Below are 24,762 nucleotides of genomic sequence, written 5' to 3' on the forward strand. Positions count from 1 at the left end.
ACCACTAGGGTTGAGCAATCGTGTTCAGAAAAGATTGGATTCCAATCGGCGATCGAGAAAATTTCACGATCGCCATCGGAATTCCGAACACAATCTTTTTAGGTGGGATCGAGATCAGTGATTATTTCCCACAATGCTTTGCTACTGGCCAAGCATTGTATGAAAAGCTAAGAATGTTAGGCTTCACACTGAGTATACGCTCCGCTCATTCTGAGCGGAGTGTATACTAAGTGTGAAGGCTCCGCTGCGGTTCCATAGGAATGAATGGAAGCAGCCGGCACAAAGCCTTAACTCCCTGCGCGCCGGCTGCATCCATTCATTCTAATGGGAGACTAGCTAACATCTCTATTAGCTACTTACCTGCAGAGATGGCTGGTCCGGTGCCCGGTGTTCTCCTTCTTCGCCTCGCTGCTCCCGCCTCCCAGGTTAGTGTTTAAAGAGCTAGGAAGAAGGCGGTGCTTGTGTCTTAGGAGAGTGTGGGCGGGTACAGTGCGGGGAGACATGACGTCTCCCCTCCCAGTACCCGCCCACACTCTCCTAACCTGAGAGGCAGCGAGGCGAAGAAGAACGAGAACACCGGGCACCGGACCAGCCATCTCTGCAGGTAAGTGGACACCAGGGGGGACTAAGTAGCCAGAGGATTAAAAAAAAATCCTCTAACTTACTTAGTGATTAAAAAAAAAAAAAATCACTACACAGCGTGGATTCTAACAATTAAAGCGTTCAATAGTTAATTTCCATGCTGTATAGTGAATAGGATTGTTTTTAAAATCTGATCTCCGATTAGTAAAAGAATCCCATTGACTTGCATTGGGATCGGAATTGGGATCGAGATCGAATAATAGTACGGCGTAGTACTATGGCGGCTGCATGGTGCGCACACAGAACCTGTGTGCGCACCATGCCCTGCGGGTGTCAGCCGTAACATACAGTTGACACTGCCCTGTAACACCCGCGGTCAGAACCGGGTCTGATCACGGGTGTTAACCCCTGAGATGTCGGCAGTCAAACATGACCGCCGGCATCTCAGGGGTGTCAGTAAGTTCGCGCGGAGATCGGCACCCCCTGCAATGTTTTCTGGGGGTGCCAGTGTTGGTAATGGGCAGCCCGGGATCTAATCAGTGACCCCAGATCTGCCCTGCACATACCTGATTGATCCTGCCAAAATGGAAGCTATCTGCACGGGGCTGACAGTTTCCTGTACGCTGCAATACACGTGTATTGCAGCGTACATGTAATTAATCAGTGATTAGCAGATCGCTGCTTCAATCCCACAGGAGAAAGAAAAAAAAGTTATTAAAAAAAAGTAAAAATAAAGTTTAAATAAGTTTAAAATAAATTAGAAATAAATAAAGTCCCAAAAATCCAATTTTCCCATATAAAATGTTTAATTATGTAAAATAAAGAAAAATAGAAAAAAAACATTACATATTGATATCACTGCGTCCGTAATAACCTGAACAATAAAATTAAAACATTATTTAACCCGTACAGCATAAAAAAAAAACGTAGAAAACCGCACAAAATAATGATTATTCACCACCTTTGCCTTACAAAATGTTCAATAAAAAGTAATCAAATGGTCAGATGAAAACCAAAATGGTACCAATAAAAAGCAGAGGTCATCCCGCAAAGAATAAGCCCTCAACCAGCTCTACCGAAAAATAAAAATGTTATGCCTTTCAGAAGATGGCGATGCAAAAATAATAGATTTTTTCCCCTAAATTGAATTTTATTCTGCACAAATAGCAACGCATTAAAAAATAATATAAATGACGTATTGCCGTAATCGTACCGGCCCACAGAATAAAGGTAGCATGTTACTTATAGTGTACGCTGCACAGGAAAAAAATAGATATTTGGCATTGCCCCAAAGCTAATAAAGGGGGGTGGGGGAGCTGGAGTCAAGGGGGAGAGTATGGGGGGGGGTCGGGTGATTTGGGGTATAGCAGTCCATGGAGTTTCATCTTCCTCTTAGTTGGTGACAGCTGTATGGGGGGGGGGTGATTTGGGTATAACAGAGGATGGCATGAGCTAGAATGCAATTTGAACAGATAAACCATCTTTTAGCTCCTGTGCTTATCCAGATTTCCTGCTGTAACCTGGTGATACTGGGGCTTTCTTGCCCTCTGGTGTTTGTCCTCTGCTATGGTTAAGGACAAAGCCACAAAAAAGACTGAGAAGAAGGAGATCCAGGATGGATGTGAGCTCACCCAGGGAGATGATATGATGAGCCATTGGTGACAGTCATAAATCCCTTAACTTTCAGGTAAGTGGACTGAGAGAGGACATCTCTATTCGTTGACAAGATTTAAATGAAGTGACAGAGTAGGGTACGACACTAGAGGAGGGGTTGTTGAAATAGAGGACAAGGTTCTGTCCTCAAAACTGGGCTCAACAACAAGCTAGAGCCCTGGATGCCATTAAGGCTAAGTAGAACAGTACAAATAATCGCCTAAGACTTAATATTTAAATGTTGGGGTTCCTGGAGAAGGCGGAGGGGAATTAACACACTGATTATAATGAATCCTGCCTCAGTCACGTATTAACCTTTGCTCATTCTTTGCAGTAGAGAGGCTGCATCGGGTCTCTATGCAGCCATTCCTCCTGGAAATCCATTTCACACTTATGTGGCTAACATTGTGGGGAGAGTATATGGTTGTCTCACACATCTAGACCCCATTGTATGCCTATTGGGACATACTGCTAAAAAAACAGATGACCAAGGGGCCACACAGTGGCTCAGTGGATAGCACTGCAGCCTTGCAGCGCTGGAGTCTTGGTGTTCAAATCCCACCAAGGGCAAAAAAACATTTGCAAGGAGTTTGTATGTTCTCCCCATGTTTGCATGGATTTCCATCCCATATTCCAAAGACATACTGATAGGGAAAAAAATGTATATTATGAGCTCTATGTGGGGTTCACAATCTACATTAAAAAAAAAAAAAAAAAAGCAGATGACCAATGGGCAGCATCTGGCCATTCGACTACTTCTTTATTTGGCTCATAAATTGATAGCAGCCCATTGGAGAGATGCTGAGCCTCTAAGATATTGGGATTTAAAACTAAAGTAAACACTTCCCACCCGGATGAAGAAATTTGTGTACTTAAAAAAAAAAAAAAAAAGTGAATATACAACATTTAATAACCTTTGGGTCCCTTAGTAAGATATCCCTTACCTGGCACATAGGACTCTTCTTACAGACAGATATCATATACAGCTTAGATACTTCTATGGTTACTCCGATGGTTTGGATGCTGCCACACTGTATCCAATGCACTAACTAGGTTTCTATTTGTACAGTTGTATGATGATTTCTCAAATGCCAGAATGTGTATACTGTGCACATTAGGAGCCTGGGACTTGTTTTCCAATGCTCCCCCTATGCAGTGGATGGTGGGGCATAGGGGGACTTTGGACTACACCCAGATCACCTGCTGCGACGTACTTGCTTATGCACAGATGCAACGGTGTTCACACAATCATGTTTATTTTTGGCAAATGAGGATACGACCAGGAGGTTTGGGGGGTTTGGAACTGGTCTTTTTTTGTATTCGAAAATTTCAATAAAAACTATCTGATCAAAATAAAAACTGAAAACAGAAGAAAAAAATTCTATTGTAGAGTTCTCTTTATAGCATTCAATTATATACAACAGTGGAACATTACAGAATGAAACAAGCAAATCAGAGATGTTTACATGAAATGTAAAGTGTGTATTTACAATTGCAGCATCTATGTACAGTGTACAGGTAAAAGGCAGGGGTTGCTTTTGCCAGTATGCGATAGAATAGAAATGTAGCCTCTTATGTGTTAGTCATCCGTACTGCACTAAAGTATCTGATTCATACTTTCAATAACCAGGAGAGATCTGGCTTACAGCTCACGTGTACACTTCAAAAGGAAGCACAATGCTGCAGCAGCAGGCGAGTGAGGAGGAAATTTATGAAAACATCTCCCCCTGCTGAAAAAGACTCTGGTACGCGTGCATAGAGTACTGCGTGCTTTTATTGAAAAACACCATTTTAACCATTTGTATCCTCATGTCTCAATAAATGGAAAACTTGTGCACTTGATGCTGGGTTCACACCAGCGCTTGCATTACGTTCGTGGATTACGTTCCCCTCTCCGCATTTTTTGGGTGGAAACCGAGCAGAAATCACACTGACCCCATTATAGTCTAAGAGGTCCACAGGTAACCGCTTTTTTATGCAGATTAGGTTTCCATTTCCCGAACGGAAACCCGAAAGCTGATGTGAACCTAACCTTAGTGCTTCAAACCCAGAAACAACAAGTAACCACAGACGTTGCTGACAACTAGCCGCCTACCATATTTTGCTTCAAAACTCCATAAAGCATCCATTCCAAAAAAAAATGTAGATCATATAATAGAAACTGAAAACTGTGGACCAAAACACAAAATAAAGGAAAACCTAGTGGGGTTTTCACCATAAACTTGCCCCATCATACTCAGGATGAAGAAATTTCCTTTCCATTGGAGCCAAAAACAGCCCAAGTATTTCGCTATCTCAGACAACCCCACTGAAGGGAATGGGAGTGCCAGCCACCACCAATTCCGCCCACATGCAGACTGGCTGCGATCAGGCTGAATGTGCATTTGGAGAAAAGTCCTGCTGTTTTCACTTCATGGGATAACCCCTTTAATGTTTGAAAGAATAAAATAATCTGCATATCAGAGTTGGGTGATTATGACGTAAACCAAAATTGTGGTTAATTGGGCATTTTACCCTCAATTATAATTCATGAACGTTTATGTTATGCCATGACCTTTATAATTTTTTTTTAATAATCCAACCTCATAATCAGCTGCATCAACATCCAAACCAAAAATGCTATTATTTTTCTTTGGGGTCTCCTTAACCAAATAAATTATACATTTTGCTGATGTTTAAATATTTTCTCCTTCTTAGCAAGGACAGTCTTTTGTTACCAATAGATACAACCATGAATGCAGGAACTTTCTATGGTCTGGCACTTGTCAGAAACCTAGCCATGATTTCTTTAAAGGGGTTGTCCAAGATAAAGTGATACTTTAATACTAAGCTAAATAACCTCACCCACCTAACTAAATTATTTTATAAAAAATGTATATTTGATCAGATAGCCGGGCGGTTATGTCAGTCAACTAGCAGAGGCAGAGTTGAGCAGCAGTTAGCGGTCAGCAGATAGTGAAGCCCATTAATGAAAAACAACGCCCCTGAAGGCCTTTTCTCCTCCTTTACATAGGGCTAAAAGGATCATTTTAACAAGAATGAAGCAATGGCTCTGAAAAAGAAAGACATCACTGTAAACTATGCTGACAGCCCTATAAGGGCTGGGATTAGTTTCTATCTACTGTATGTCCTTGCCTATGATGAGTTCACAGCAGGGCTCCTCATGTTTTTCTATTGAGATTCTAACTATCCGGAACCTGTTAATGCCATTGCCTCACTATTCAATAGTCTTCTGAACTCAGTTAAAGACAAATGAATTTTGAATAGTTACTTAGCCAGATAAAAAAACAAAACAGTGTGGGTGGCCTCAAAGTTTTGGCAGCATTAGCTTATGGTAAATTGAGAAGAATTGGGCATGATGAATTTCAAAGCCTAATCCTTTATTTCTGCTTGGTGATATGTAGAGATGAGCAAATCAAAGCTGACGAAGTGGAATTCGATCCGAATTTCAAGAAATATTTGATTCGCACCAAATCTGGATTTCTTCACACTTCGTGGTAACGAAACGCTCATCTCCGATCAGGGGTTTTACTCCCTTGAATGCCACGTTCCAGGGGTTCTGTCATGCTCAGTGTTCCCCTTGGCACCCCCACAGCGAGATCTGGGGGTGCCATTGTGAGTAAAGATAAAAAAAAAAAAATACTGATACTCACCTGTCCTGGGCTCAGCATCCACTCTAGAGCTCTTCCCGCCGGTGCTCCGAAGTGGATGCTGAGCCCAGGACAAGTGATTACCAGTATTTTTTTTTTAATCACTACGGCACCCCCGAAAACGTTGCGGGGGGTGGCGAGTGGGACCCCAATATATAGTAAAACCCCTGTGATACTGCGGTCATGTTTGACTGTGGCATCTCAGGGGTTAACAACAGTGATTGAAGCCCAGCTCCAATTGTGGGCGTTAGGCTGCTTTCACACGGAGTACCGCGCTGCTTATTCTGACACGTAAACACGTGTCAGAGTGAGCGCTGTAAAACAGAATCCCTTTGACTTCAATGGGTGCCGTCTTATGCGCGCTACACATTGAAATCAATGGGAGGCTTTTTAACCCATTGATTTCAATGTGTAGCGCGCGTAAGATGGCACCCATTGAAGACAACGGGATTCCGTTTCACAGTGCTCACTCTGACCCGTGTTTACGTGTCAGAATGAGCAGTGCGTTACTCCGTGTGAAAGCAGCCTTAGAGTATAGTGTCAGCTGTTACATACAGCTGACACCCACAAAGCAGGTGCATGTGCTTCCGCATGGTTTATGGAAAGTTCTTCTCAGCAGTGCCATACTATTAGGGCGCATGTCAGGAGGGGGTTAACGCAATTCGCCACAAATGAATTTGGATTGAATAGTATCGGAAAATTTGGCGAGCTGCCGAATCGAATTTATGCAAAATTCGCTCATCTCTAGTGATAAGCTGATGCATCCAGAAGCAGCTTACACCACTATCTCAATTGCAATCACATACACAGTCAGCCAAACATGCATTGGGGAGTCAGGAGAAATAGCTGGTGGCCAAATGAGTGTCAAGAAACCCTTCCAGCCAATGACCAATCATGATTACAGGTTTCTAAGCATGCTCTATTATATTTGACACCATTTACTTTCCTGTATAAAATATTATTTTATGTTACTGAATAAACACAACTTGCTTAACCCTTTCCCGCTGCAGGCATTTTTCGATTTTGTTTCCCCCCTTCCAAACCAAGTAACATTTTAAATTTTTCCACTCCCAGAGCCATATGAGGCCTTAAATGTTTGCAGGACAAATTTTTCTTGATGCTATCATTTATTATTCTGTATAACGTACTGGGGAGATTGAAAAAAAAAATTCAGCATATTTTAAAAAAAAAAAAAAAAGACATACTGATAGGGAAAAATGTACATTGTGAGCTCTGTGTGGGGCTCACAATCTACATTAAAAAAAAAATAATTCAGAATGGAGTGGATTTCGTTTTGCTTCGTTTTTACGGCGTTAACTATGCAGCCAAAAGGACATGTCATCTGTATTCAACATTTCAGTACGATTCCAAGGATATCAAATTCATATGGTTTTATTTACATTTTAACCCCTTAACAAAAATCCAAAACTGTGCCAAAAAATTATTTTTCTAAAAATCTTCATATTCTGACACCCGTAACTTTTATACTTCCATGTACAGGGAAGCATAGGGTGTATTTTTTTGCGGGGCTGGGTGTACTTTTTAGTGATAGCATTATGCAGAATTGGTATTGCTTTGAATACTTTTTTGTTCAAATTTTCATTAGAGAAAAACAATGAAAAAACAGCGGTTTGGCAATTTTGATTTTTTTTTTTTTTGCATTTATTAGATCCCTAGGGGTCTGATCACTAATCACAGCAGTTCTATTGCAGGCTACATAGAGTAGCCTGCTATAGAAACTATTGAATGATAGGACTGGGAGCCTTCACAAGGTTCCTGGCTGCCATAGAAACCGGGGCGCCGGCCCTGGGGCTTGCTCCGGGTGCTGGCGAACCCCCGCAAGATGGCGCCCACACCCTCTGCTGGTAAAATGATGCCTCGGTCAGCTTTGACTGAGGTACCCAAGGGGTTAATGCCCACAATCATTGCGGGCACTGATCAAAGGCATTAGTGCTGGGTGTCTGTTGTATAAAACAGCAGACACCCAGTGGCTATGGTGACTACCCAACTTCCCAACTGCCATCTTTTAACACCCGGCATCCGCCATACTAGTACAACGAAAAGGGGATAACACTCACTGCATGAGTTAGGCTAGTTCTCTCCGTGTGAGCTCACGATAGATAGATAGATAGATAGATAGATAGATAGATAGATAGATATGGATTCCAAATATTTTGACACAACATCACAATCAGAATTTTGATCCCGGCTTGGGTTTCAATAACAGCTGACAATTATTAAAGGTGTATGAGCACCTTTACTCACTGGTTGACCCAGCTTACCCACAATGCCAAAAGCTGACACAGCTCGCGATAATCCTGATGATCCTTTCTGTCCCATTTTTGTACGGTTTCCAAGATCAAGGCGGCCAAGAAGTTCTCGCACCTCTTGTTGGGTATATACGTGCTGAATAAAAAAATTATTGAAAGATTACAGATGCTACATTTATTTTACATTTATTTATCAAATATGTTACAAGTTCTACTGACATGTTGAAGGAGTCTTTAGCAACAACTTTCAATTGCAAAACCATCACTTTTTGACTGTTTGTTTACGTGTCTATACTTTCACGTTCTAAAGTTAAAAGGATTGTCAACTAGAGAAACATTTTTGATAAAGGGTTCAGAGCGAGTTAATAAAATAAAAGAAGCACACTGATCCCCCACTGCCCCTGTTCTAACACAGACTGCTTTATATGCAGTAAATGGTTGTTGAGACATCCTGATTTCAACTATAGTTTCTTTGGGGCTTTTTAACAAATCATTTTGTAATTTTAAACAACTACAAACCATGAGTATCCACAGCCAAAAAAGGGAAACAAAGGGGAAAGTTTGGAAGAAGAAGAAAATGGAGGGGTGTAGGTCCCCAAATTAGAATTTGTGTGAACTTAGCCTGACACAAACGTGGGGGACATTGAAGTTGCTCAAAGTTGTGACCCCTGGCATAATTTTTTTAGCAAAGATCTAGAGTCCTTGCTCCTTACAGACTATAGATTTAATTAACCAATTGTATTCACACTTAAAGAGGATCTGTCACAAAATATAATATAATAAATGATATATGTCATTTGACTACCGCTGTCCATCAGTTTGGGGGTTCTATTTTTAAAGTCTATCCACCCATTCAAAAGACATGGCCCCTGGAAGATTATATGTAAATTATGGATTATTCACCAAGTGGGAAGTAACCCTTTATTTTCTATGAGAAAAACAAAAGGTTCCCTTCATCAGACCTTACTGACATCAGTAATTTCTGATGAAGGCTCTGAAACATGTGAGAAGGTGACAGGCAAAATGCTGGAGTCCCGCTTTATCAGCCCCAGATTCCAGACTTATGTGTGGTCCAGTGCGGGTCTAGAATAGGTTTTAGCCCCAGGTGTGCATCCTGAGGCTCGTTATTGGCCCATAAAAGGATGCAGATCCAGGGAGTAGGCGGCTGGGTCTGTCCTGTAACCCTGAGTCCAGCGAGACTAAATTGTGCTTTTTTTTCCTGCGGTTCGTAGTAAGCTACACATGTAGTTAGGTTATTACTAGAGATGAGCGAGTACTGTTCGGATCAGCCGATCCGAACAGCACGCTCCATAGAAATGAATGGATGCACCTGGTACTTCCTCTTTGACGGCGGTCGGCCGGTTAACCCCCCCGCATGCCGGCTACGTCCATTCATTTCTATGCGAGAGTGCTGTTCGGATCGGCTGATCCGAACAGTACTCGCTCATCTCTAGTTATTACATCTGTTTAGTTAGTCGCTCGGACGAGCAGGAATGTTTTATTTTTGCCTGATGTTAAGGCTGTATTTTCTTTTTGCTCATTTGTGACTGAAGTGAACGTTTATTAATTTTTCTGTTTTTCTAAATAAACCTAGTTGCTGCATAGTTTGTGTCCCTGTCTTGATTGTTTGGGTCTGCACCACTGCTTCTACTGAGCTACCTTCCCCACATATGTTAGCACTGCTCTGACATAAAGGCTCTGACACTTCTACCTGAGGATATAAAAGGTGCGCAGATGGTTCTGCTCTTTGTTGGGATTGCCTTGCCAACAAAAGGAGTTTATCAGTTTTAAAGTTCAAAATACAGCCAAAGTTATTTCTACATTATAAATCTGTAACAGGTGGATGTATAAAAGTATCAAATAAAGCTTATAAAGGGTATAGCAAAATTATAACAAATCAATCAATCCAAAACTATTTCCTTCACGGGATTGTTCTTTGTCTTACCTTGTCATCAATAACAACCAGGTCTCTGGGTTCAGTTCGGTCAATTTTCAGAACACGGTATTTTGTTTCTGCATGATTGCTCCCCACAAGGAAATATCTCTGGCAAATAAAATACAGTGATTTTTAGTTAATTTATATAGAAAAAAAAAAAAGGCTTTCATCTTATGCTATTGCACCACTTGAATACACATACACATTCCAGTCATATTAATGTGATCACCGCCTACTTTTCACGTCGACGTTAAATAACCAATCGCAGAAGGCACGTGTCATCAGCCATCTGGTTACACTCATCATTGTGGGAGGCACGATGGATGAACACAAGTATGCATCTATCCTTGCGGAACTTGTTCACCCCTACATGCGAAATGTTTTTCCTCAGGATGATGACATCTACCAGCAGGACAATGCGACATGTCATAAAGCTCGCAGTATATGTGCATGGTTCGAGGAGCACAGGGTAAGCAAAGTCCCCAGACTTGAACCCAATCGACACTCTGTGGGATCACCTCGATCGGGTTGTTCACACCATGGATGCTCAACCGCGTAACCTAGCGCAGCTGGCCACGGCACTGGCTCAACATCCTAGTGAACATCATCACAACATCCCCTCTCTTCCTGTACGTCTAGCAGCGGTCTGCTCTGCCAAAGGTGGTTATTCTGGAGTTTGACAGGTGGTCACACTAATGTGACTGGACTGTGTAAAATATAGTTAATAAAATAAAACCATAGATATATGAGGATTTGTCTTGCAAGAAAACTAAGAGCAGCATGCAATAGCGGCAGGTATGTTGTCTTATGAAAGTCATGTAGGAATATGACATGTATGAATATGATGTCATTTAGTATGTTAATCATTAGGCCATAAGTAAATGCAAAGCAGAAATATCTAGTCAGTGCATCAGCCAGTGGTCCCAGCATGGACCCTGTGAGGAGACTAGGATTGCTTGTATTAGTAATCTATGATGTTAAGGAGTCTCTGCCTCCTCATGATTTTACTGTCCATACTATTATACAGTATGGGATAGTGAAGCCTTGAGCAGATAGGAGCATCCCCTGATGAAGCCTGAGGATAAGGTGAAACATGCGTTGGGTACTATGGTGGTGTTCTTGGGAATGGCATAACTTTTTCAGTTATTTGCCTTTGACTACCTATAGGGGCACTTATATTCGATTTGTTTTTTGTACGATTTTTTATGTACTATATATGTTTTTTTTAATTATGCATTGATAAATTTTTACATTTCTATAATTGTTCGTTTGGCTTTTCCTTCTGTTTTGTTGAATATACGGAGAAAAACCTCTCTCTCAGCTGATTTTGGGCAGAAACCTTGTGGAATTCATTATAGTCTACGGGGTCCGGGGATAACTGCTTTAAAACCGATAGTGTTTCCATTTTTCGTGTCTACAAGCCGACCCAAACCACAGAAACCCGAATGCTAGTGTAAATCTAGCATAAGCAGGTCAAACACTGAATAATTTTAGCTATGGATCATTATTGGCCGCATGGTTTCACTGTTACTACACGGCCAGCAATGAAATATAATAGGAAGTGAATTAGGCTAGAACTGTATAAGGTACATGGTTTGGCAACACTATAAGTGGTAATATCAAATAGTCCCCTTCATGGTACATCCAGTTACAAAAAGAGGAATGCAACAAAATTTTATAAAAGTAGTGAACTATCGACATCAGAACAACTTGATCTTCATTCAATCTGCTCAATACACATGCTGTCTCTGCACAGCATGGAGCTAACAGCTGATGCAAAGTGTTGATTTATTGGAAGTTGCCCTTGTTGTTCTGCTCTTTCAACCAATTAGCTTAGTTTGTATCTCAGCTGGGGGCACAGACAATAATAATGTTCAAAGACTGAGAAAACATGGAAAGCCATGTGTCTGAACTGTGGTCTAGGTCGCAGATCTCTTCATATATATGGGTACTTATACAAACTACTGATGGCTATTCCACACACATTTCATTCAACATTGGTAATAAAATATGTCCATTACTACTAAATGGAAATATTTTCTACATTTATCACTCTCTTTAAACCCTTAAAGGGATTCTATCATTAAAAAAAAGTTTTTAAACTAAAAGGTTGTAGGAATAGCCTTTATAAAGGCTATTCATCTCGTACCTTTGTTTTGTTTTGCAGGTCCTTGCCTCAGTTTTCAAATTATTTATTTTTTGTTGTTTATGCTAATAATGCTCAGAGAGCACAGGGGACGTTCCCGTGTGCTCAGAGTACAGAATTGTCATTGAATCCAGCGCTGCCTCTGTCTTGTCTTCCTGTGAGTTCTATGTGTTTCTCCTCCTCTTCACTGCTTCAGCAGCCGTCGAGCCCCACTTCAGAATCAAAGTGGTCGACTGCGCGTGCGCGGGATTTCAATTCCCGAAGTGGCACTCGTCGGCTGCTGAAGCAGCTTAGAAGAGGAAAACCACAAAGGATGCGTCAGGAAGTCAAGACAGAGGCGTGGCTAGATTCAATGACTACGCTGTGCTCTGAGCATAATTAGCATAAAGAAGAAAAGATGAAGAATTTCTAAGTCCAGTGTTGATGTATGGCGGAAGTCCCAGCCATACGTGGCCTCATTAAAGGGCAAGCAATGTCACTGCCTGTGACATCACAGGTCTTTTCCTGAGGCTTGCTGAGGCCACTGATTGGTCTCAGTGGTAAAGGGACTGCTGAGGCCAAACAGCAGCTGGGATTCGTGATGTCACAGCCAGTGAGCAGTTTCACTTTGAGAAGATTCCGAAACAGAAGGACTGGATCGTGCTGGGAGGACACCGGTGCACGGGTGAGTATGATTGATTTTTTTTTTTTCTTTCTTCTTCACCTCCCCTGGCCTATTTAGAAAAAATATATACCGTATTTTTCGGACTATAAGACGCACTTTTTTTCCTCCCAATATGGGAGGAAAATGTGTGTGCGTCTTATAGTCCGAATGCAGCGTGCGCAGCGTCTGTGTCCCGTCTGTGCGAATGAAAAGAAGAGCAGCACGGTGCCTGCCTGCTCTGCCCCTCCTTCCCTGTCTGTGTCACGTGTTTGCAGGAGCGAGATATGAGAGGCAGGGAAGTAGGGGCGGGCCAGACAGGTGAAGGAAGCGTGGTTTCAAGCTTGCAGAGAAAACCACGCCTCCTTCTCCCGTCTGGCCCGCCCCTCCTTCACTGCCTCTCAGATCTGGCTCCGGCAATGAAACCACACAGACAGGGAAGGAGGGGCGGGCCAAACGGGAGGAGGAGGCGTGGTTTTCTCGGCAAGCTTGAAACCACGCCTCCTTCACCCGTCTGGCCCGCCCCTATTTCCCTGCCTGTGTGGCATCATTGCAGAAGCGACATCTGAGAGGCAGTGAAGGAGGGACGAGCCAGACAGGTGAAAGAGGTGTGTTTTCAAGTTTGCTTAGAAAACCACACCTCCTTCACCCGTCTGGCCCGCCCCTTTTTCTCTTCTTACATAGCTTCACTGCAGGGTGTCTCTTTCCATCCATGGATGAGATTAGATAGAATAGATAGATAGACAGACAGACAGACAGACAGACAGACAGATAGATAGATAGATAGATAGATAGATAGGATAGATTAGATAGATAGGATAGATTAGATAGATAGGATAGATTAGATAGATAGATATGTTCAAATCACCCCCATAGCCCTACAATACATATAAAACAAAAACATTACTGTGAAACACATACACATTTGGTATCCCTGTGTCCGAAAGCCCCCGGTTCTATTTACATTGGTGAAATATTATATTATTAGGTTATTAAATATTTCACCAATTTTTTTTCCTTAAAATTTTTTTTTTCCCTATTTTCCTCCTCTAAAACCTTAGTGCATCTTATGGTCCGGTGCGTCTTATAGTCCGAAAAATACGGTATATAATAATATATAATATATATTGTACCTCTTAAATACCTATCGGGTAATGTTACTTTCGGGACATTGTTGAAAATTTGTGGTTTCAATATTTATTTGTACATTGTGTTGTACTTGTTTCAGTAAAATTTTTATAATTAAGTTTTAAAAATCACATTTGTAGTCCTATTACACTGATCTAGGATCAACTATGACATAAATCAAAATCAAGATTAATTGGTATTTCACCTCAATTACAATTAATGGCAATTAAAACACGCCCTTTTTCAAGTACAGATATGTGTTGGCCGACAGTTTTGTTCAGATCTAACAATTCCAAACCGTAAACTGCTAATGAAAAATGACTGAAACCAACTGTCAATCCAAACATGTCTGAACTGGGACTGCTATGATACTCGGAGGTCTCTTCAGACTCCAGGATATAATTTACTGAGGTCCATGGGAGGTGAGAAAACAAGACAAAGTCACCCATCTCCCCTGGGCTCTGGTGCTGCTTCTGGTCCTCTTCAGGCTTGCTGAAGATGTCAGGGACCTCTGAGGCCTGTGACTGGGCCTCTAGGGAAAGTAGCATTGTGACGCTTGCGTCTGTGTCACAATGCCACATGCTAGAAGAACGGCAGAGCCCAGGGGAGATGAGTAAGTGCCGATTCACATTTGCGTTTTAGCCATTCAGTTTCCCTCTCCACATGAAAAACGTGGAGAGAAAAGTGCTACAAGCAGCACTTTTCTCTCTGCATTTTTCATGCGGAACCACACGGACCCCATTATAGTCTATGAGGTCTGCTGGTTTTCTAAGGTACCGATTTTTTAGGCAGATTAGGATTCCGCTGGGGGGGGGGGGGCGAGTCTCCAAGTGGACTCCCCGAACGGAAACCCATTTGCTGATGTGAACCGGGCCTAACACTGTTTGTATTATTTGCTCATCTCCCATGGGCCTCAGCTAATTATAGATGTTTGGTCCGAACAAAACTGCTGCAAAGTCTCACAAATATTGTAATAACCAATCTGAAATAACCAACATGCAAAATTTCACATCAGTTATCCGGATTCACAGACAGTTTTGGATATTTTTCCAGACCCTATCCTAACCTACTTTATAGGTTTTTTTTTTCCCCCTTGTGGATCGAGTCCTTTGTTGCAGGGCTACCGCAGTTTCTGTCAATATGCAAATTAGATGTTTGGGGCAATGACGATGTTGCCATAAGCTATGCAGCAACCTCCTCATTGCTCCAAAGAGCTCATTTCTATATTGACAAAAACAGTGACGTGTCAGCTATAGAGGCAGCAGCTCACAAGGGAAAAACATTGTTTGATTCAGGTGACCCTAAACTATCTATCTGCATGGCTGGGTTGATAAGCTGGGTTCTGCTGACAGATTCCCCAAAGTGAAAAAGGAAAGAGGAGGATCCAAAGTTATAGTTGTAACGTATTGCTGCAGCCAGTACCACCAAAAGAAACATGGATGAGATGAACAACAAAGCTTTTTCATGAAAATTCCAAAATAGTATGTGGGGATTGGCTTGCAATAAGTAACATCATAGATGATTTGTTCTCACGTATAGACAAACCTGAGATCAAACGGCACACTAATATTGTGAAATGCTTGCAGGTAACAACCTTAGCTCATGTTGCCATGCAACTAATGAAGCATGTGCTTATATATAGAGTTATCAAAATGGAAGGTCTAATTGCCTTGAGCTTCACGCTGAGAGTTTACATTTAAGCAACATGTCAGATGCTTAGAGCGAAGGTTAGATATATCCCCCTGCACATAATGTTGACAGAAGAAGCAACGATAAGCTAATTATAATCGCTACTGAAGTGTGTTGATTGTGGAACCACACACCATTCTGCCAACAGAGAGACCTCAATATAGAATGTCACTTGGAACCACCGGCTGACACCCACGGAGGAATAAGCACGTTGAAAGCCTCACTACTTGGAGCTCATTCCAGAAACATCTGTAAAATCCTCCAGCAATGATTTCATAAGCAAACAAACCATGAGAATACAAATTTTGTTAAGGCTAGGGTTACACGGTGACTTTGGCCGCAACCAAAAATTGCCATGATATTTAAGTGATATTTAAGATATTTGACTAATTTAAGTGAATAGAGTCGTACTGAGACTTATTTTTGTTTTGTGACTATAACTTAGGGTCACAACATCCACTTGGTCTCAGTGTGATTCCATTCCCTTACATTAGTGAAGGAGTTGCAGTGCAACAGAGCGACCTTTAGTCGCACGATGGAAGGAAAGGACAAAGATGCCTATTGCGACATGCACATAACAGTGTGTGTTGCCAGGTTGTACTTAAATGGCACATGGATAACATCTATGCCTCCATTCACTGAGGTCAATGAGCATGGTTTGCAAAATTAATAGGAAAATGGACCTGTCCTGAGCTTTCCTCCAGCTCATGGCCCCATAGACGTGGCCTTAAAAATACAGAGGGTGTATGGGATCATAGAAATTAATGAGTAAGTAGGGCAACACAGTGGCTCAGTGGTTAGCACTGCAGCCTTGCAGCACTGATGTCCTGGATTCAAATCCTGCCAAGGGCAACTTCTGCAAGGAGGTTGTATGTTCTCCCCGTGTTTGCATGTATTTCCTCCCATGCTCCAAAGATATATTGATAGGATAAAATGTAGATTCTGAGCCCTATATGGGGTTCACAATCTACATATAAAAAGAAAATTAAAAAAAAAAAAAAAATGTCAGTGTGCTACCTGTGGAAGAATGTGGCTAGCACACTGACAATGCGCACAGTCCTGTACGTTAGTCTTTTATATAATATGTAGCAACATTTGGGTGTTGCATCAATGTATATTACAGAAATGAATGCACAGCTGACTGTTCGCCATTAGCTGCAAAATAAATTATTGCAACACTTGGGAATTAAAAATCCTCACTACACACCTTGAGGGGTACAGGTTTCAAAATAGGGTCATGTGTCAATGGATTTTTAGGCGCTCTGCCAAAATGGCATATCATCCAAACACCAATCTATGATCCAAAAATCAAACAGCACTCCTTCACTTCTGCACCCTGCTGTGTAACCAAACAGCAGTTTATACACAACTGTCACATTATTAAGTGGGCTATCTAGGTGCAACAATATAGAAATAAATATAGGTATAAACTGCTGTCTCGAAACACAGATGGACGCAGAAGGAAAGTGCTGGTTTTTCATATGCCATGTTTTGCAGATCCCCTGAGGTGCTAGTAAAGTGGAATTCCCTAGGGAGTGACCCAATTTTAAAAACTGCATCCCTCAAAGAACTTATCAAGGGATGTAGTGAGCATTACTTTCCCAACTCTGAACGCACAGCTGATGGTAAAAAGTGAATATTAGAAATAACAGCAATCAGGTGCACAACAAATGCGATAAACTCCCCAGGGAGAAGGTAGAGAACCACTAATCACCATAATGTCAACATGATACATACATAGCACTGATGAAAATTTATTTAAAATATAACATTTAATATAAACCCCTAAAAAGCAGAACTATTCAAATACAGTACGTGAGGAAAACAAAAATGGTGGAAAAACAATACCAATATATGGAAGCAGCTGGTATTAAAGCAACGTCACAAGATACAAATTGGTTCAACCTTACCGCATCCGACTTCACCAAGGGTCCCCAGTACACCTAAGTTTCCCTATGCTCACCCCAAAAGAACTTCCGCCTTAACAAGGCAGTACCAAGCTGTATCCTTTCAAATGCTTAGATGTAATGACAATTTAATTCATGGAACATTTTAGGGAGGTTATTTATTTTCATACTTCATTGGCAACTGGTTAAAGGGGTTGGCCACTTACAGACCAATATTGACAAACAAATGTACAATAAAAAGATATACAATTTTCCAGTATACTTTCTGTATCAATTCCTCACGGTTTTCTAGATCTCTGCTTGTTGTCTTTCATTCTGTTACTTCTAGAGATTAAAACTCTGCCCATGGTCATGTGATTTACGGTCCATGGTCATGTGATGAGCACACAGGTGCACAGCTGATTACCAGGCAGATGTCTGATTACTGTGCTGTGACTGTAACAAGCGGCACCTGTGTGCTCACCGATTCAAGATCTTGATTTCCAAGTGTTAGATGTGTAAGGCAAAATAGATGAAGTCGCTGATTCTTTAGAGGAGGATAAATCATGTCTTGATGATTATTTCCAAAGATTAGAGGCTGGAAACAGGAGGACTTAGAGACTAGATCCAGAAGGGATCACTTGCAACACTGCTTTACTCCATTACACTCCTTTTAAGACACTACTTCTCCAGGTCGATGCCTCCCTGCTCAGCATGGACCGTATCCACCGTGCACTGGGACGCCCTAAGAACCCAAACATACCTAGAACCATCATCCTCAAGTTGCACCAGAGTTCTGTGATCAAATCTTTTTCACCAACTCACTACTCCCTGATCTGGTCTATGCCCGCCATGTAACCTGCGCTTGGTCAGACCATGATCTGGTAAAGGTTGACATTACTCTCCAATCCGATCAAGCTCAGCATTCTGGCTGGCACTTAAATGAGTCTCTATTGACTAACCCTGGCATTCGGCATTGGACTGCTGATACCCTTATTCAATTCTTTACTTGTAACCAAGCCTCAAAGACCAATCCCGCTATTAACTGGGTGGCCCATAAGGCCACATTATTGGGTTCCCTTATAGCAGAAACCTCTTGCATAAAGATAGAGAGAGAACCAAGGTTCAGACTGCCCAGGAAGACAGATTTCTGAAAGTTGAAACTAACCAGATTCAACAATCTCGAAATCTAAAATAAAGCATTTGAGATATTAAATTGCACCTGGACTCAGTCCTGACACATCAGACTGAAAAGGCAATGTGCTGGACACAGGAAAAATTTTATAAATGTGCAAATAAACCCAATAAATTTTTGGCTTCTAAACTGCGAGCGCACCAAAGACTAAAGGTTATTTACCAAGCACGGGAACATGGAATTAATACCCCCAATTTCATCCAGTTTACCAAAAACTTTATTCATCTCCTATTGCAGCTCGCCCTCTCGAGATTGCCACCTTTCTCAACATGCTATCCCTTCCCTCAGTTCCCCCCTCCCAGACAGACACCCTAAATAGTCCTATAACCAAAGAGGAACTAGATACAACCATTGACGCTCTTAAAAATGGAAAGACCTCTGGGACTAATGGCTTCTCCTCCTTATAGTGCAAAAAATTCAGAAATATCCTCTCGCACCACATTCTCTAGATATTTAACCCACATTCCTCAAGACATGGTCAGTGTGTCCACTGAAGTTATCCCCAAACCTGGGAAATCCCTAACCCTGTCAACTATAGACCTCTCACACTCCTAAACTTAAACATGAAGCTATGCAGGTATAAGTAACCTTCTGCCATACCTTGTACGCTCTGACTAGGTAGGATTTATTCCTGAAAGACAGGCGTCTGACAATGTTTGGAAACTTTGTAATATTGTCCATGGGGCCAACTGTCATCATAAACCCATTTCCCTCCTAGCCTTGGATATGGAAAAATCACAATGGCAATTTCTCCTGGACATATCTTGTCCATGTCCTAAAATCTATGGGTGTTACCAGCCATTTTCGGAGGGCCTTGCATGCCCTTTACTGTGATCCTGTTGCTTTGAAACTCCCAAACACATATCCATATTTATTGTGGCACCATTCAGAGCAGCCCCCTTTCCCCCTCTTGTTTGCCCTCATTATGGAGCCACTAACCTTTGCTATCCACTCTCACCCTGTTATTACAGGGGTGCAGATAAGAGATGAGGAATATAAGGCTAACCTCTTTGCAGACAATATGCTGTTGACGATCACTACCCCTCTGATCTCATTCCCGAATTTAATTAGTACTTTATCTTTTTTGTTCAACTGTCAGGCCTTACATTTAATACTTCTAAATCTGAAATAGTATGCTGTAACGTCCCTGCGGCCATTGCCAAGTTGATCGCGTTAAAACCTCGGTTTTCAAACCAGAGATAAATATTTACCATACTTCAGCATTATCCTCTGCAATTCCCTAGACACTCATTTTAAATGGAACTATGCTATACTGATCACTGAAAGAACTGATAGCGTGGTATTGATGTTAAAATGGTCACCCTACCCCACATTCTATATGATTTTTGCACCCTCCCAATCCCTGTGATCTCCACTTAACTACCCTTCAGGAGGAGTTGTTACATTTTCATGTGCCTCCAGAGGAGGAGGGTCCATTTTCCATACAGGCTCCACAGCTCCAAAAATATGACCTCTTTCTTTGGCTCTCCAGCCAAACTCTGCCCAAAGTCTGCTGCTGGAGCTGGCTTCTTAAGCTCCCTTGATGAGCAGATTCTCTGCAGGTGAGTCGCTGCCGGAACATCCCCAAAGTGTGGTCTGGAGGGGGGTGGAATGACAGGTCCCACTACCAACCTACCTGCCATCCCTAAAAATTCAGCCCAATACTGAGCATTTACCAAAATGCTCAGCAGACAAAAGTTGTCTGCTGAGAACAAACATTCCTTCTGGAGTTTTCTCATCTCACGCAACTGAGTAGTCTGGGTGAGATATACACCCCCTCCATTACATGACCAGCCATCAGCTTACACCACCCACATTTTGATAAAATCTATACACCCTGGGTTAACAGGTCTAATATCCTAAAAGTCTACCATACTGTCTTCAACTATAATTTGGAGCCTGGCTTGAGTGTGGTACCATCGACCTCCCCCTATAGACAGGTCTTAAACCCCCACACACTTTTTTATAATTACAGTTTGGAGATACTTGTTTTTCCCCCCTTCCATATTGGGCTCAATGTTGGATTTTATGCCCTTTCTACCTCATTGTCTGCTCTCTATTCTGCCATGTGTTGCCTTTTCATACTGACATTATGATTGTCACGCTACTTGTTTTGTATTCTTTTCTTCTGTTTCAATAAATACTTTTGAAACTAATACACTTATTACCAAATAGAATAATAGTAGAAAAAAATAATAATAATAAAATCAAACTAAAGTCCAAGCAAGGAACATGTTCAGACAGCTATTGCCTTATTCCAAGGGAGTACTTTAAGATCTGAATCTCTTATTCAGTTATATCTTGTAAGAACTTCCATTGCAGTTTATTTTCTGCTCCTACCTTTTTTCCTAGTATTTGTCTATTAATGTTTCAGCCTCTATACATCATGTGAGGATTAAAACACTTTGTGCAGTATGTGTAACAGCGTGACATGATGTGTGTCCTCTGTTGATAAACTTCCCTGATGTAATAATGATATACTCTTTTCATTTTACTCCAAGAGGTATTTTGACAAACTAAAAAGCACCACAGGACTCCAAGCAACCGCATTTAATCTTCTAACCACGACCGACCTCAACTCTGTTTTCTGTTAAATGTTGACCTAATTTTCTGTTATTTCTTTCTGAGCAATATGCTCTTTTTTTACCAAGCCAAAAAGATTTATTTATAGTACACCTTACCTGCCATGTACTTGTCCTTAATATAGTCATTTTCCCTTACTCCATTAGCATGCAAGTTTGTTATACACACATTGAAGCATGGAAATTTGCCACATTGAATCCTTAGTCATGAAAGCACACAGCCATGTGGCAAAGCCAATTTTCCACTTGTATGCCCACCCTAGTCTGATCCTTTATTTTCCTAGACACATCTTCAAACACATTCTTAATACAACATTTTAAGATCTCCATTTTACGTAAACTTTTTTTTTTTTTTTTACTTAATTCAGAGTTTGTCCCTAGTATTCCCAGTTAATGCTATCCAGTATGTGTATGCTGGAGACTCCGTCACAGAAACCACCGAAAATTGTACTGAGGACTTTTCTCTGTCGGTTTCAGTTTTGAAGTGGTGGACTCCATTATAGTCACAAACATTACTGCATCACAGTAATATCAACAAAACTGCTCTTCGCAGCATAAAACTTTACAGTTGAGAGTGGATAAGCTGAAATTTTAGATTTAAGACAGCTGTAATAGTTATCAGCTATACTCGGTGGCATTTGTATACATAGTTGTAATAGACACGGTCTAATAAAGCTTCATATAGACAACTCCAAATCAGACAAGCAGAAAAAAAAAATCCAAGGTGAATAAACCAAACAGCTATACTAAAATCCTCCATATCCAACCTTTATCTTCCCCAACATCTGCCATTAAGGGAGAGTTGGGAGGCCTCCAAACAAAACAGGTAAATGGATGGACCTGTCAATATACCACTATGGCATACTCAAGTAAGGCAAAGCCCAGAGGGTGGCTTTAAATTGACACAGTTTACTAAAGATTTTTTTTTTTAGTTTATATTTGCACTTGAAATATATAAAAGAATTAAGAACAGTACAGTCAGTCAGTAGCTAAAACTAAGGACTTAAGTAAAGATTGGTAACAACAACGAGTTTACAGTGTAATAACACCAAAGAAAAAAAAAAAAAAAAAAAAGCACAAAACAGAAGTAGCTGACACGGCTTTCTTTAAGCAATCCAAGGAAACTAACTTTAGGGACGCCTGGCAGACCAACTTTAACATTTAAAAAGTGATGTACATCCTGCTAGAGAGATTGAATCCTATTAATATTATAAATGTGAAAGTTTGTGGGTTTGTGTGTTTGGATGTTTGCATGTTCGGATGTTTGTTCCTCAATCACGGAAAAACCGCTCCACCGATTTGGCTGAAATTTTCCACAAACATAGTTAATACACCCGATTAAACAATAGGCTACTTTTCGTCACAATAGCGCACATACGTTTGTGCCAGGACCCCCACAAAACCCAAACTCACACCACCATCTCTGCAATCTCACACACTTTGGACCATAGCAAGCCACAAAATTCCTATTGCCCTCTACAGCCTCGCCCCTAACCCCACACAATCACATATACATATACTTTACCACTTTGCCCCTCACCTTAACGATACTCCAGGAGGCTCTCTTTAACGCTCCAGAGCAGCCATGTTTGCCGACCCCCACCGCTCTGACAATCCGCAACACCACCCACCCATGTCAATACCCCTAGGCGGTCTAATAAATGCAAAAAAATAAGTTTAAAAAAAGTAAAAAAAATATAAAAAAATAAATAAAAAGGATTAAAAATTCAAATCACCCCCCTTTCCCTAGAACACATATAAAAGTAGTTAAAAACTGTGAAACACATACATGTTAGGTATCCCCACGTCCGAAATCGCCCGCTCTACAAAGCTACACAAATATTTTTCCTGTTCGGTAAACGCCGTAGTGGGAAAAATGGTCAAAAGTGCCAAACCGCCATTTTTTCACTGTTTTGATTCTGATAAAAATTTGAATAAAAAGTGATCAAAGCAATAACATTTCCCGAAAATGGTAGAACTACAAAGTACACCCGGTCCCCCAAAAAAAGACGCCCTATACATCCCCGTACACGCACGTATAAAAAAGTTACGGCTGTCGGAATATGGCGACTTTTCAAAAAATAATTTTTTAACACAGTTTTGGATTTTTTTTAAGGGGTCAAAATGTAAATAAAACCATATAAATTTGGTATCCCCGGAATCGTAACGAAACACAGAATACAGGGGACATGTCATTTTGGTTGCACAGTGAACGCCGTAAAACCAAAGCCCGTAAGAAAGTCGCAGAAATGCATTTTTTCTTCAAATCCACCCCATTCTGAATTTTTTCCCTGCTTCCCAGTACATTATATAGAATAAATAATGGTGGCATCATGAAGAAAAATTTGTCCCAGGAAAAATTAAGACCTCATATGGCTCTGGGAGCGGAGAAATAAAAAAGTTATGGGGTTTAGAAGGAGGGGAGTCAAAAACGAAAATCAAAAAATGCCATCGGTGGGAAAGGGTTAACTTCAAATACTTCTGTCCCAATGTCACTATGTAAAGTTTCTCTCAACACCGTATAGCAGCTCAAATACAAATTAACTTCAACACAAAAGTCTCACGTATTCTCTGAATTGCAGCAAAAACAAGATACAAAGTTACATTTCATATCCCATACCTTATACACACTACGAAAACCTTACCCACGCCTGTATATACCCACTTCTACAATCACCGCAGACGAAGTCGCGGGTACCAGCTAGTTATAACATATAATAGCACCGCTGTGGTCACCATAATGGCTACAAGCATCATTAGGTAGTCTAGTCATTCATAAATAGCCTAAATTGGGTGAAATATACCTTATGGGGCCATTAGACTTGAAGCAATCTACCCCTGGCACTGATCACAGTAGTCTCCACATGGAGGAAATTTCTTCTCTATGGTGATAAGTCAATCCTGGAACATCTCTTCGCCGCTAAGTAAAGAATCTGATCAATGGGAAATTTTTAGTTTGACATAATGGTTTTATAAAAGCAGGACACTGGTTTCTGGAGGTGCTTGTCACCATCTTGCAACTAATTCCAAATATCTGCAGTCCTATTGCAAGGACAAAATATTTCCAAGATTGTTCCGAATACTAAAGTAAAGATTTTTTTTTACTGCAAGCCAGAAAAATAGTTTCTTAGGAATTCCATACACAATTGGGTTAATTAACAATGTAAGACATACAGAGTTAAACTGCAAACAACGTAGTTATCTTTAGTACATTTCCAAGTCAGGGCAGGTTCACACCTGCGCCCGTTCTCCACTTTATGGGTTTCCGTCTTTTTGCTTTTTGAGCATGTGCAGAAAAAAAATGGACACAAAATAACAGACAGTAACTGATGGCTTTCAGTTACTGTCCGTTATAAGTCAGTTGCCTATGACTGTAATGGACACAAAAGTCCTGCATGTAGGATT

General features: G+C 41.1%; 1 protein-coding gene across 1 annotated transcript in view; it reads right to left on the reverse strand.

Moving 5' to 3' along the window:
- Positions 1 to 24,762, reverse strand: part of FIG4 (FIG4 phosphoinositide 5-phosphatase) — a 212,580-nt gene that overhangs the window by 172,916 nt on the left and 14,902 nt on the right. Inside the window, exons 3-4 of the mRNA XM_075268134.1 lie at positions 10,101 to 10,199; positions 8,168 to 8,291 (exon numbers count right to left, since the gene is read on the reverse strand). Of these exons, the coding sequence (XP_075124235.1) occupies positions 8,168 to 8,291; positions 10,101 to 10,199 (223 nt within the window). The remainder of the gene's footprint in view (positions 1 to 8,167; positions 8,292 to 10,100; positions 10,200 to 24,762) is intronic.

Source organism: Leptodactylus fuscus, chromosome 3 (assembly GCF_031893055.1).
Source record: "Leptodactylus fuscus isolate aLepFus1 chromosome 3, aLepFus1.hap2, whole genome shotgun sequence".
Classification (NCBI taxonomy): domain Eukaryota; kingdom Metazoa; phylum Chordata; class Amphibia; order Anura; family Leptodactylidae; genus Leptodactylus; species Leptodactylus fuscus.